This window comes from Oncorhynchus mykiss, chromosome 7 (assembly GCF_013265735.2).
Source record: "Oncorhynchus mykiss isolate Arlee chromosome 7, USDA_OmykA_1.1, whole genome shotgun sequence".
Classification (NCBI taxonomy): Eukaryota; Metazoa; Chordata; class Actinopteri; order Salmoniformes; family Salmonidae; genus Oncorhynchus; species Oncorhynchus mykiss.
This window is the reverse complement of record NC_048571.1, coordinates 62,269,542-62,282,023: the sequence shown is the minus strand read 5'-3', so window position 1 is coordinate 62,282,023 and position 12,482 is coordinate 62,269,542. Positions and strand designations below refer to the sequence as shown.

The 12,482-nt window shown below is 43.3% G+C and overlaps 1 protein-coding gene across 5 annotated transcripts in view; it reads right to left on the bottom strand.

Annotated features, from left to right (window-relative positions):
- LOC110528174 (disco-interacting protein 2 homolog B-A) overlaps nt 1-12,482 on the bottom strand; it is a 77,127-nt gene that overhangs the window by 37,088 nt on the left and 27,557 nt on the right. For all 5 annotated transcript variants that reach the window (XM_021610010.2, XM_021610013.2, XM_021610014.2 and 2 more), the window contains exon 2: nt 7,526-7,597. In XM_021610010.2, the coding sequence (XP_021465685.2) occupies nt 7,526-7,597 (72 nt within the window). The remainder of the gene's footprint in view (nt 1-7,525; nt 7,598-12,482) is intronic.

The window sequence follows — 12,482 nt, the reverse complement described above, 5'->3', positions numbered from 1 at the left end:
ATCCCCAATTCAATGCATGCACAGTGCATTCTTCCATCACATGTGCAGTGCACTCTTCCATCACATGTTCAGCTGATTCTCAAGATCTTGCACACTAATGAGATGCTATTGAGCCCACACTACTACACTGTCTGAGCCAAGGACTACATGCTTTCTGGTAAGTTTTGATTACAATACTGGGTGGGGTGAATATATTTTATATGACATACATGATTTTTTGTTAACTAGTAAATAGTAGCCTACAGCAAAGTGTGTTTTTATCCTTTCTAACTTAACAATTTCTGCTAGTTAGATTTTGTACCATGTGGGTTTTAGCTTGCTTGAGCCTGCTAACTGAGGAGTGTTAATTCACCTGTTTCCATACATGTTTCATTTTAAAACAATTATCTCACAAAGGAGTTGTTTAATCTAACTGCTTAACTATTTATCTGTACATGGAATTGTATTTTTTATTTTATTAATTATTTTCCTAATCTTTACAGGAAAATGCCACGGGAACTATCTGATGTGTGGAGACATTTCACTGCAGCTAATGTAGAAGGAAAAGCTGTGTACATTTGCAAATAGTGTGCCAAATCATATGTGAAGAATGCAACAAAGATGCAGAATCATCTGGCCAAGTACATAAAGTTCCCTCAGCGCTCACAACCTCTGAGAAAAGTCCTTCTACTTCTATTCGCGGTGAAAATGATGAATCAGACACCTTATCGATAGCAACAGCGTATGGTCCTTCTGGAATCAGAAGTTTGTTTGACTCAATGGAGGAAAGTAGCCAGGGAAATGCTGATGAATGTCTTGCTTGAGCTGTGTATGCAACTGGTTCACCTCTGATGCTCACAGGCAATGTGTATTGAAAGAGATTTCTGAATGTTCTTCGCTCAGCATACACCCCTCCAACCAGACATGCTGTATCTACTCATTTGCTGGATGTAGAATTCAACAGAGTTCAAGGGAAAGTCAAGCAAATCATAGAGAAAGCAGGCTGTATTGCAATCTATGATGGGTGGTTGAATGTTCGTGGGCAAGGAATAATTAACTACATCATCTCCACCCCACAACCAGTATTCCAGAAGAGCCCAGACACAAGGGACAACAGACACACCGGTCTCTACATTGCAGATGAGCTGAAGGCAGTCATCAATGACCTTGGACCACAGAAGATATTTGCACTGGTGAAAAACTATGCTGCGAACATGAAGGCTGCTTGGTCTAAAGTGGAGGAGTCCTACCCTCACATCACACCCATTGGCTGTGCTGCTCATGCATTGAATCATGGTACTGAAAACAATGGATACACTCTACAAGAGAGCCAAGGAAATGGTTAGGTATATGAAGGGTCATCAAGTTATAGCAGCCATCTACCTCACCAAGCAAAGTGAGAAGAATAAAAGCACCACATTGAAGCTGCCAGCAACACCCGTTGGGAGGGTGTTGTCATCATGTTTGACAGTGGGAGGGGAAGGAGTCTGGAGGGGAAAGAGTCTCTCCAAGAAATCACAGTCTACCGATATGGACAGCCCCATCAAGAGGATCCTCCTGGAATGTATTTTGGGAGAGAGTGGTAAGCAGCCCGAAACTCCTGAAACCTATAGCAGTAGCCATTGCATGGATTGAGGAAGACAATGCCATCCTGTCTGATGTTCAGACTCTGCTTGCAGATGTAAGAGAAGAAATCTGTACTGCCCTGCGCACTCCACTGTTGATTTAAAAAAAATACATTCAAAGCGTGAAGACTTCAGCCTGAAGCCCATACAAGCCGCAGCGTACATATTGGTACCAAAGTATGCTGGCAAGAGCATCCTGTCTGGTGCAGAGATGAACAACGCCTATGGTCCCATCACTACCTTGTCTCGCCACATTGGCCTGGATGAGGGAAAGGTTCTTGGCAGTCTGGCGAAGTACACTTCCAAGCAAGGGCTTTGGGATGGAGATGCAATATGGCAGTCGTGCCAACATATCTCATCAGCCACCTGGTGGAAGGGACTTTGTGGATCTGAGGCGCTTTCCCCTGTTGCCTCCATTATCCTCCAAATCCCAACAACATCAGCCGCCTCAGAGCACAACTGGTCCTTGTTTGGGAACACACACACACACACTAAAGCACGCAACAGGCTGACCAATAAAATAGTTGAAAAATGTGTGGCCATCCGGGCTAATTTGAGGCTTTTTGAGCCTGACAATGAGCCATCCTCAACAAGGATGGAAAGTGACAATGAAGATGAGGCCTCAGAGTCTGATGTTCAAGAGGTGAAAATTGAGGAGGTCCAGGGAGAGTACATGGAAGCCTGAGAGGAAGACAACTAAAGCTTTAGTTTCAAGACTATCATTTTACAGATGTATGTTGAAAAGGTTTTTGGGAGATGTGATGGATCACATCGTCATTTCGTCATTTCCAGTCACAACTTGCAGACTTGTTGCTGTGCGTTTTGTTGCCAACCTTACTTTGCTACCTGACAACTTTACGTTTTTATCTTTTTAATTACCGTTTATATTTTTAGTTTTTCCTTCACTCAACTTTTTTTTCATTCAACTTTTTCACTCCGGACGCTTTATCTGGACGTGGTTCGTCAGGACCTCCACCAGCCGAAGCTAAGTAGTAACATTAACATGATGGTTTCTGATTGCAGTCGCTGTACTCATAATATACAGGAGAACGATCGCCTTATGGCGAGGATAGCTGTGCTGCAAGCCCAGCTTCAGACGCAATCATTAGGCAACAGTCATTTTAGTGTAGGAAAGGATGAAACAGCGTTTGTGCCACCAGTAAGTACAGATAGTAGTATAAATCCCCTCGCACAGTTCCCGCAGCCTGACAACTTTCTCATGGCTTCTGGAGGGAAATGCTGTAGGAATGCTCAACCGGTGTCGCTCATTCAGCCGACAGAAACTTTCAACCGGTTTTCCCTATTAAGCAGCGAGTCGGAGTCTGAGGCCGAGCCTTTTCTTGTCTCTACTCCTCCCGTTACGGGGTCTGAGACGCCGAAGCCTCCAACCATTAGCTCTGACAAATTGAAAACCCTAGTCATTGGCGACTCCATTACCCAAAGTATTAGACTTAAAAAGAATCATCCAGCGATCATACACTGTTTACCAGGGGGCAGGGCTACTGATGTTAAGGCTAATCTGAAGATGGTGCTGGCTAAAGCTAAAACTGGCGAGTGTAGAGAGTATAGAGATATTGTTACCCACGTCGGCACCAATGATGTTAGGATGAAACAGTCAGAAGTCACCAAGTGCAACATAGCTTCAGAGTGTAAATCAGCTAGAAAGATGTGTTGGCATCGAATATTTCTCTGGCCCCCTCCCAGTTAGGGGGAGTGATGAGCTCAACAGCAGAGTCTCACAACTCAATCGCTGGTTGAAAACTGTTTTCTGCCCCTCCAAAAATACAGAATTTGTAGATAATTGGCCCTCTTTCTGGGACTCACCCACAAACAGGAACAAGCCTGGCCTGCTGAGGAGTGACGGACTCCATCCTAGCTGGAGGGGTGCTCTCACCTTATCTACCAACATAGACAGGGCTCTAACTCCTCAATGAAATTGGGTGCAGGCCAGGCAGCAGGCTGTTAGCCAGCCTGCCAGCTGACTGTGCTAGTGGAGTCTGCCACTAGCACAGTCAGTGTAGTCAGCTCAGCTATCCCCATTGAGACTGTGTCTGCGCCTCGACCTAGGTTGGGCAAAACTAAACATGGCGGTGTTCGCCTTAGCAATCTCACTAGGATAAAGACCTCCTCCATTCCTGCCATTATTGAAAGAGATTGTGATACCTCACATGTCAAAATAGGGCTACTTAATGTTAGATCCCTCACTTCAAAGGCAGTCATAGTCAATGAACTAATCACTGATCATAATCTTGATGTGATTGGCCTGACTGAAACATGGCTTAAGCCTGAGGAATTTACTGTGTTAAATGAGGCCTCACCTCCTGGTTACACTAGTGACCATATCCCCCGTGCATCCCGCAAAGGCGGAGGTGTTGCTAACATTTACGATAGCAAATTTCAATTTACAAAAAAAAAGAAATGACATTTTCGTATTTTGAGCTTCCAGTCATAAAATCTATGCAGCCTACTCAATCACTTTTTATAGCTACTGTTTACTGGCTTCCTGGGCCATATACAGTGTTCCTCACTGAGTTCCCTGAATTCCTATCGCACCTTGTAGTCATAGCAGATAATATTCAAATTTTTTGTGATTTTAATATTCACATGGAAAAGTCCACAGACCCAATCCGAAAGGCTTTCAGAGCCATCATCAATTCAGTGGGTTTTGTCCAACATGTCTCTGCACCTACTCACTGTCACAGTCATACTCTGGACCTAGTTTTGTCCCATTGAATAAATGTTGTGGATCTTAATGTTTTTCCTCATAATCCTGGACTATCGGACCACCATTTTATTACCTTTGCAATCGCAACAAATAATCTGCTCAGACCCCAACCAAGGAGCATCAAAAGTCGTGCTATAACTTCTCAGACAACACAAAGATTCCTTGATGCCCTTCCAGACTCCCTCTGCCTACCCAAGGACGTCAGAGGACAAAAAATCAAAAAAAAAAAATAAATAATAACCCTAACCACCTAACTGAGGAACTCAATTTAACCTTGCGCAATACCCTAGATGCAGTTGCACCCCTAAAAACTAAAAACATTTGTCATAAGAAACTAGCTCCCTGGTATACAGAAAATACCCGAGCTCTGAAGCAAGCTTCCAGAAAATTGGAATGGAAATGGCGCCACACCAAACTGCAAGTCTTCCGACTAGCTTGGAAAGACAGTACCGTGCAGTATCGAAGAGCCCTCACTGCTGCTCGATCATCCAATTTTTTCAACTTAATTGAGGTACATAAGAATAATCCTACATTTATTTTTGATACTGTCGCAAAGCTAACTAAAAAGCAGCATTCCCCAAGTGAGGATGGCTTTCACTTCAGCAGTAATACATTAATGAACTTCTTTGAGGAAATGATCATGATCATTAGAATGCAAATTACGGACTCCTCTTTAAATCTGCGTATTCCTCCAAAGCTCAGTTGTCCTGAGTCTGCACAACTCTGCCAGGACCTAGGATCAAGAGAGACACTCAAGTGTTTTAGTACGATATCTCTTGACACAATGATGAAAATAATCATGGTCTCTAAACCTTCAAGCTGCATACTGGACCCTATTCCAAATAAACTACTGAAAGAGCTGCATCCTGTGCTTGGCCCTCCTATGTTGAACATAATAAACGGCTCTCTATCCACCGGATGTGTACCAAACTCACTAAAAGTGGCAGTAATAAAGCCTCTCTTGAAAAAGCCTAACCTTGACCCAGAAAATATTAAAAACCTAATCGGCCTATATCGAATCTTCCATTCCTTTCAAACTTTTTTAACAAATCAAAAACTGAAAAATTGGGCGTGCAAAATTATTCAGCCCCCTTAAGTTAATACTTTGTAGCGCCACCTTTTGCTGCGATTACAGCTGTAAGTCGCTTGGGGTATGTCTCTATCAGTTTTGCACATCGAGAGACTGAAATGTTTTCCCATTCCTCCTTGCAAAACAGCTCGAGCTCAATTTAAGTATGCTCTCTCTAATTCTCTCTTTCTTTCTCTCGGAGGACCTGAGCCCTAGGACCAGTCCACCTGGCCGTGCTGCTGCTCCAGTTTCAACTGTTCTGCCTGCGGCTATAGAACCCTGACCTGTTCACCGGATGTGCTACCTGTCCCAGACTTGCTGTTTTCAACTCTCTAGAGACAGCAGGAGCGGTAGAGATACTCTTAATGATCGGCCATGAAAAGCCAACTGACATTTACTCCTGAGGTGCTGACTTTCTGCACCCTCGACAACCACTGTGATTATTATTATTTGATCATGCTGGTCATTTATGAACATTTGAACATCTTGGCCATGTTCTGTTATAATCTCCACCCGGCACAGCCAGAAGAGGACTGGCCACCCCTCATAGCCTGATTCCTCTCTAGGTTTCTTCCTAGGCTTTGGCCTTTCTAGGGAGTTTTTCCTAGCCACCGTGCTTCTACATCCGCATTGCTTGCTGTTTGGGGTTTTAGGCTGGGTTTCTGTACAGCACTTTGAGATATCAGCTGATGTATGAAGGGCTTTATACATTTGATTTGATTTTGATTTAATTGGGGATCATTCAATATTCCCTTTCTTTTGTTGTTCCATGAAATCATCCCATGTGAAGAGTCAACTTATTGAATTAAAGTTCAATTCGTAACTAAATTGTTTTGTTTTTATTTCTATTGGAAGGATTTAATAATTTGCAATTATGTCTACTTATGATAATGTAAAAAGTTTATGTTTCTGTCTCCATATGACATGGTAAACATATCCAATGCAAAATACATCTACATTTAAATGGTATTAATGTTAATTCCCATATATTCCCGTTAATTCCCATATGTTCCAGTTAATTCCCACGGAAAATGTCCACCTCTGAATTATCCCCAAAATGTGCAACCCTAGTGATACAAACGTTGGGCTATATGTTTTGATTTTGAATACATTCTAAGTCTGCATGATGCGACTCTAATGATGATTTGAAAAAAGTTGCATGAAAGGCATGAGCTCTGCTTTGTTTTTTTGCACAAGCTGCACACACTTCATCAGTCTCTCATTCACAGTTTGAACAGGAACTTCAAATCAAATCAAATGTTATTGGTCACATACACGTATTTAGCAATGTTATTGGTCACATACACATATTTAGCAATGTTATTGCGGGTCAGATGTTATGTGACTAAGTCAGTTAGTGATGCTATGTTATGCTATTGCACACTCTCAAAAATAAATCATCCTATAATCTGATACAATCTTACAAAATGTCATTAGGTTCTATATGTGATTTTACAACATACAGTATTTTCATAAAATGTATAAAGATCTTTACAAAAGGGTTCCATCTAACCATAACAGATTATTATTAGATATTTATTTTCCTTTATTTAACTAGGCATGTCAGTTAAGAACAAATTCTTATTTACAATGACGGCCTACCCCGGCCGAAGCTTGGCCAATTGTGTGCCGCCCTATGGGTCTCCCAATCACAGCCGGATGTGATACAGCCTGGATTCGAACCAGGGACTGTAGTGACACCTCTTTCACTGACCGCTGAGCCACTCAGGAGCCCTATGTCATCAAGACATTGTAAACATGGGAGCAGCTTTAGTCATTTCCGAGAATAGCTGATATTTGCATACAATCATTAGTGGGCTAAAGAGGGAAGTGGTGCCTGGCTGTCAGGAGAGGATAATGGTGTTTCTCTGAACTGGAGGAAAGTCTGCAAAAACTGTAGTGACTGGGGGTACCACTAAGAGGGAGCAGTGAGCACCAAACAGCTATGATTATGAACATCATGATGATTTTTTTAAATGAACTAAAACCAAACAAAAAGAGTAGTTGGATATGGTAGGTATGTTCTCATAGGCCGAAGGGGCACATGGATCAAATTCTAAAAGTAGGAAAAGAGAAAAGAGGGGAGATGTTGTATCCAGGATAAGAGGATAGGTCAATGTTTCTTACCTGGTGTTTGCATGAAGAAGGGAAGCAGAAGTTTAGTCTTTTTCTTCTCATATCCCTTCTGAGTGATATCACCTGAGAAAGAAGAGAGTAATGTTTACTATTGTGTTCAAACAATCACAACATGCAACACACACAATACTAGTTCCACAGACAGTACACATACAGTGCCTTGCGAAAGTATTCGGCCCCCTTGAACTTTGCGACCTTTTGCCACATTTCAGGCTTCAAACATAAAGATATACAACTGTATTTTTTTGTGAAGAATCAACAACAAGTGGGACACAATCATGAAGTGGAACAACATTTATTGGATATTTCAAACTTTTTTAACAAATCAAAAACTGAAAAATTGGGCGTGCAAAATTATACAGCATGTGCAAATGAGGTAGGATAAGGTAGGTTAAGGCAATAAATAGGCCATGGTGGCACAGTAATTACAAAATAGCAATTAAACACTGGAATGGTAGGATGTGCAGAAGATGAATGTGCAAGTTGAGATACTGGGGTGCAAAGGAGCAAGATACATAAATAAATAAATACAGTATGGGGATGAGGTAGATTGGATGGGCTATTTACAGATGAGCTATGTACAGGTGCAGTGATCCGTGAGCTGCTCTGACAGCTGGTGCTTAAATCAAGTGAGGGAGGTAAGAGTCTCCAGCTTCAGAGATTTTTGCAGTTCGTTCCAGTCATTTGCAGCAGAGAACTGGAAGAATTGGCTTTGGGGGTGACCAGTGAGATATACCTGCTGGAACGCGTGCTATGGGTGGGTGCTGCTATGGTGACCAGTGAGCTGAGATAAGGCGGGGCTTTACCTAGCAGAGATTTGTAGATGACCTGGAGCCAGTGGGTTTGGCGACGAGTATGAAGCGAGGGCCAGCCAACAAGATCATACAGGTCGCAGTGGTGGGTAGTGTATGGGACTTTTGTGACAAAACAGATGGCACTGCATCCAATTTGTTGAGTAGAGTGTTGGAGGCTATTTTGTAAATGACATCGCCGAAGTCGAGGATCGGTAGGGTATGTTTGGCAGCATGAGTGTAGGATGCTTTGCTGCGAAATAGGAAGCCGATTCTAGATTTAATTTTGGATTGGAGATGTTTAATGTGAATCTGGAAGGAGAGTTTACAGTCTAAACAGACACCTAGGTATTTGTAGTTGTCCACATATTCTAAGTCAGACCCGTCCAGAGTAGTGATGCTGGACGAGCGGGCAGGTGCGAGCAGCAATCGGTTGAAGAGCATGCATTTAGTTTTGCTTGCATTTAAGAGCAGTTGGAGGACACGGAAGGAGAGTTGTATGGCATTGAAGCTCATCTGGAGGTTAGTTAACACAGTGTCCAACGAAGGGCCAGAAGTATACAGAATGGTGTCGTCTGCGTAGAGGTGAATCAGAGAATCACCAGCAGAAAGAACATCATTGATGTTTACAGAGAAGAGAGTCGGCCTGAGAATTGAACCCTGTGGCACCCCCATAGACTGCCAGAGGTCCGGACAACAGGCCCTCCGATTTGACACACTGTAGGGGTCCAGATTACTGCACACAGTGAGTCCATACAACGTATTATCTGACTTGTTAAGCACATTTTTACTCCTGAACTTATTTAGGCTTGCCATAACAAAGGGGTTGAAGACATTTCAGATGTTCATTTTTTATTAATATTCAAAACATAATTCCACTTTGACATTATGGGTTATTGTGTGGCGATCAGTGACACAAAATACAAACTTAATCCATTTTAAATTCAGGCTGTAACACAATAAAATGTGGAAAAATTCAAGGGGTCTGAATACTTTCTGAAGACACTGTAGGTTACTATGTGCACCAAACCTACAGTGGACAAATAGACTCATTTGAACAAAAATGACACAATTGTAACCACTTCTTTCCAAACAACAGTGTGTTCTTCATTTAAAATGGCTACACTGGAGAAACTGTGTGCCGGCTATGTGTACACACTGTAGCGCGCGCACGCGCACACACACACACACACACATACACACACACACACACACACACACACACACACACACGAATGTCCAACTTTGATGACGAAATACTAGAATATTTCAACCAATCACTTTTAGGATTAGTGGTTTTCTTTTCCTGTCTGAATTCTTCACATCTCAAAATCTGTTTGGGAAAAATATCTACAATATTTATACTTTAAGGCACTTTGTTGGCAGTTCTTTACCCACTTTTTTCCCCGACTCTCATTATCTGTGGATTACATGAAAATAATTCCAATTCAGATTTTATTATGTAAGAACATTTGTTAACCATATTTTCAAATAGCACCTGACAAATCGGGCAAACCCATAAACCCTGGAAGTAATGGTAAAGGCAAACCCATAAACCCTGGAAGTAATGTTAAAGGCAAACCCATAAACCCTGGAAGTAATGGTAAAGGCAAACCCATAAACCCTGGAAGTAATGGTAAAGGCAAACCCATAAACTCTGGAAGTAATGGTAAAGGCAAACCCATAAACCCTGGAAGTAATGGTAAAGGCAAACCCATAAACCCTGGAAGTAATGGTAAAGGCAAATGGGGTAAGACACCTAATTGAACTGCCTGTAGTTGGATTCCCAATTCCCACATCAGACTTTAGCAACCCTGGTAATGACCCTCTATGCTCAACAATGTGTGGTGTATTACCCATCTGTTCAAACACAGGCCTTTTATAAGTCACTTCCATTTGAGAGAGAGGGGGGACAGAGATTAAGCAAATGAAATGAGGAATGAAAAGAGGGAAAGGGAAGAACAACAGAGATGACCAGAAAACAGTGAAAAGATTAAAGTGGCTAGCTACTAGTGCTTAGCGGCAGTGGTCTGACAGAGAGAAGGACGGATGGAAAGACATGAGCTGGATGATGAGTGTTGGTGTCACTCCAGTGACAGGATGAGAGGAGGAAGTGGAGGGAGAGAGAGGACTAAATATGGAGACCCATGGATGCAAGTGTAGGATGGTATGAATCAGAGATATACACAGAGAGTGAGGGGGAGGACAGAAGAGGAGAAGAGAGGAGAGATAAGGGAGAGGAAGAAAATGGAGGAGGAGAAAGAGTGAATGGGACTTAGGGGAGGAAAGGATGGGTACACAGAGGTGGATGAATGTAGAGGTGGGGTGATGGCAGGTTATAGTGAACATGTCTATTGTGTGTCAGTCAGCACTCTACTTTCTCGTTCTATCTTTTTCTCACTCTCTCCCTCTCTTCCCTCTTGCCTGACTGAGTTCTCTGCCTGAGAATCTGGCCTTGAAGCAGAGCAGCCTCTCTGCCAACCGCCTCCGTAGGCACTGCTGCCACACACACACACATACGCACGCACGCACACACTCTCCCACGCATACACAATCCATCTGGAGTGCATTCACCTCGTTATCCCCCCTGTTGAACACAGATGATAAATATGCCCCTCCTCAAGCCCTCTGTTCTACCTGCTCCCCCACCTCCCTCCCTCCCCCTGTGAACAGCTGTTGAACGAACCCCTGACTGCCCTGCAGAGTCTGAGATAACATTTCAATAATGTTTCAATAAAGGCTGAGGGTTTCCGTTATTTTACGGTTAGCTGAGATTACAATTCAATAACACTTCGATAAGGGCTGAGGGTTGAGAGTGTCTGACGGTTCACCTAATCTGAACGGGTGATGTCTTTATCTGAGGCCAGAAATTAGATTCCTTCTGGGTAGTATCATCTCGAAGAGCTCTCAGCGGGCAGTGGACCTAAACCCAGATTACAGATTAGAAACCTGGCTGAGGAAAAGGCAGGAAATGCCAAGGTGAGTTTTAGATGTTCCAGTGGTCTCCTTCTATAGGGATTCTAAAGGGCTTCTCCCTGAAAAGACACAGTCCATAATATACACATAGGGATTCAGTATACAAATACGTACTCTAGCCTACACAAAGACACAGTTCAATAGGTCTATTTTATTTAGATGCACATTGAAGCAGAGTAAATTACCCCAAATGTAGGTGTAACCGATGTGAACTGGCTAGCCGATGTAACCGATGTGAACTGGCTAGCCGATGTAACCGATGTGAACTGGCTAGCCGATGTAACCGATGTGAACTGGCTAGCCGATGTAACCGATGTGAACTGGCTAGCCGATGTAACCGATGTGAACTGGCTAGCCGATGTAACCGATGTGAACTGGCTAGCCGATGTAACCGATGTGAACTGGCTAGCCGATGTAACCGATGTGAAATGGCTAGCCGATGTAACCGATGTGAACTGGCTAGCCGATGTAACCGATGTGAAATGGCTAGCCGATGTAACCGATGTGAAATGGCTAGCCGATGTAACCGATGTGACAGGGCTAGCCGATGTAACCGATGTGAACTGGCTAGCCGATGTAACCGATGTGAACTGGCTAGCCGATGTAACCGATGTGAACTGGCTAGCCGATGTAACCGATGTGAACTGGCTAGCCGATGTAACCGATGTGAACTGGCTAGCCGATGTAACCGATGTGAACTGGCTAGCCGATGTAACCGATGTGAACTGGCTAGCCGATGTAACCGATGTGAACTGGCTAGCCGATGTAACCGATGTGAACTGGCTAGCCGATGTAACCGATGTGAACTGGCTAGCCGATGTAACCGATGTGAAATGGCTAGCCGATGTAACCGATGTGAAATGGCTAGCCGATGTGAAAGGGCTAGCCGATGTAACCGATGTGAAATGGCTAGCCGATGTAACCGATGTGAACTGGCTAGCCGATGTAACCGATGTGAAAGGGCTAGCCGATGTAACCGATGTGAAATGGCTAGCCGATGTAACCGATGTGAAATGGCTAGCCGATGTAACCGATGTGAAAGGGCTAGCCGATGTAACCGATGTGAAAGGGCTAGCCGATGTAACCGATGTGAACTGGCTAGCCGATGTAACCGATGTCAAATGGATAGCCGATGTAACCGATGTGAAATGGCTAGCCGATGTAACCGATGTGAACTGGCT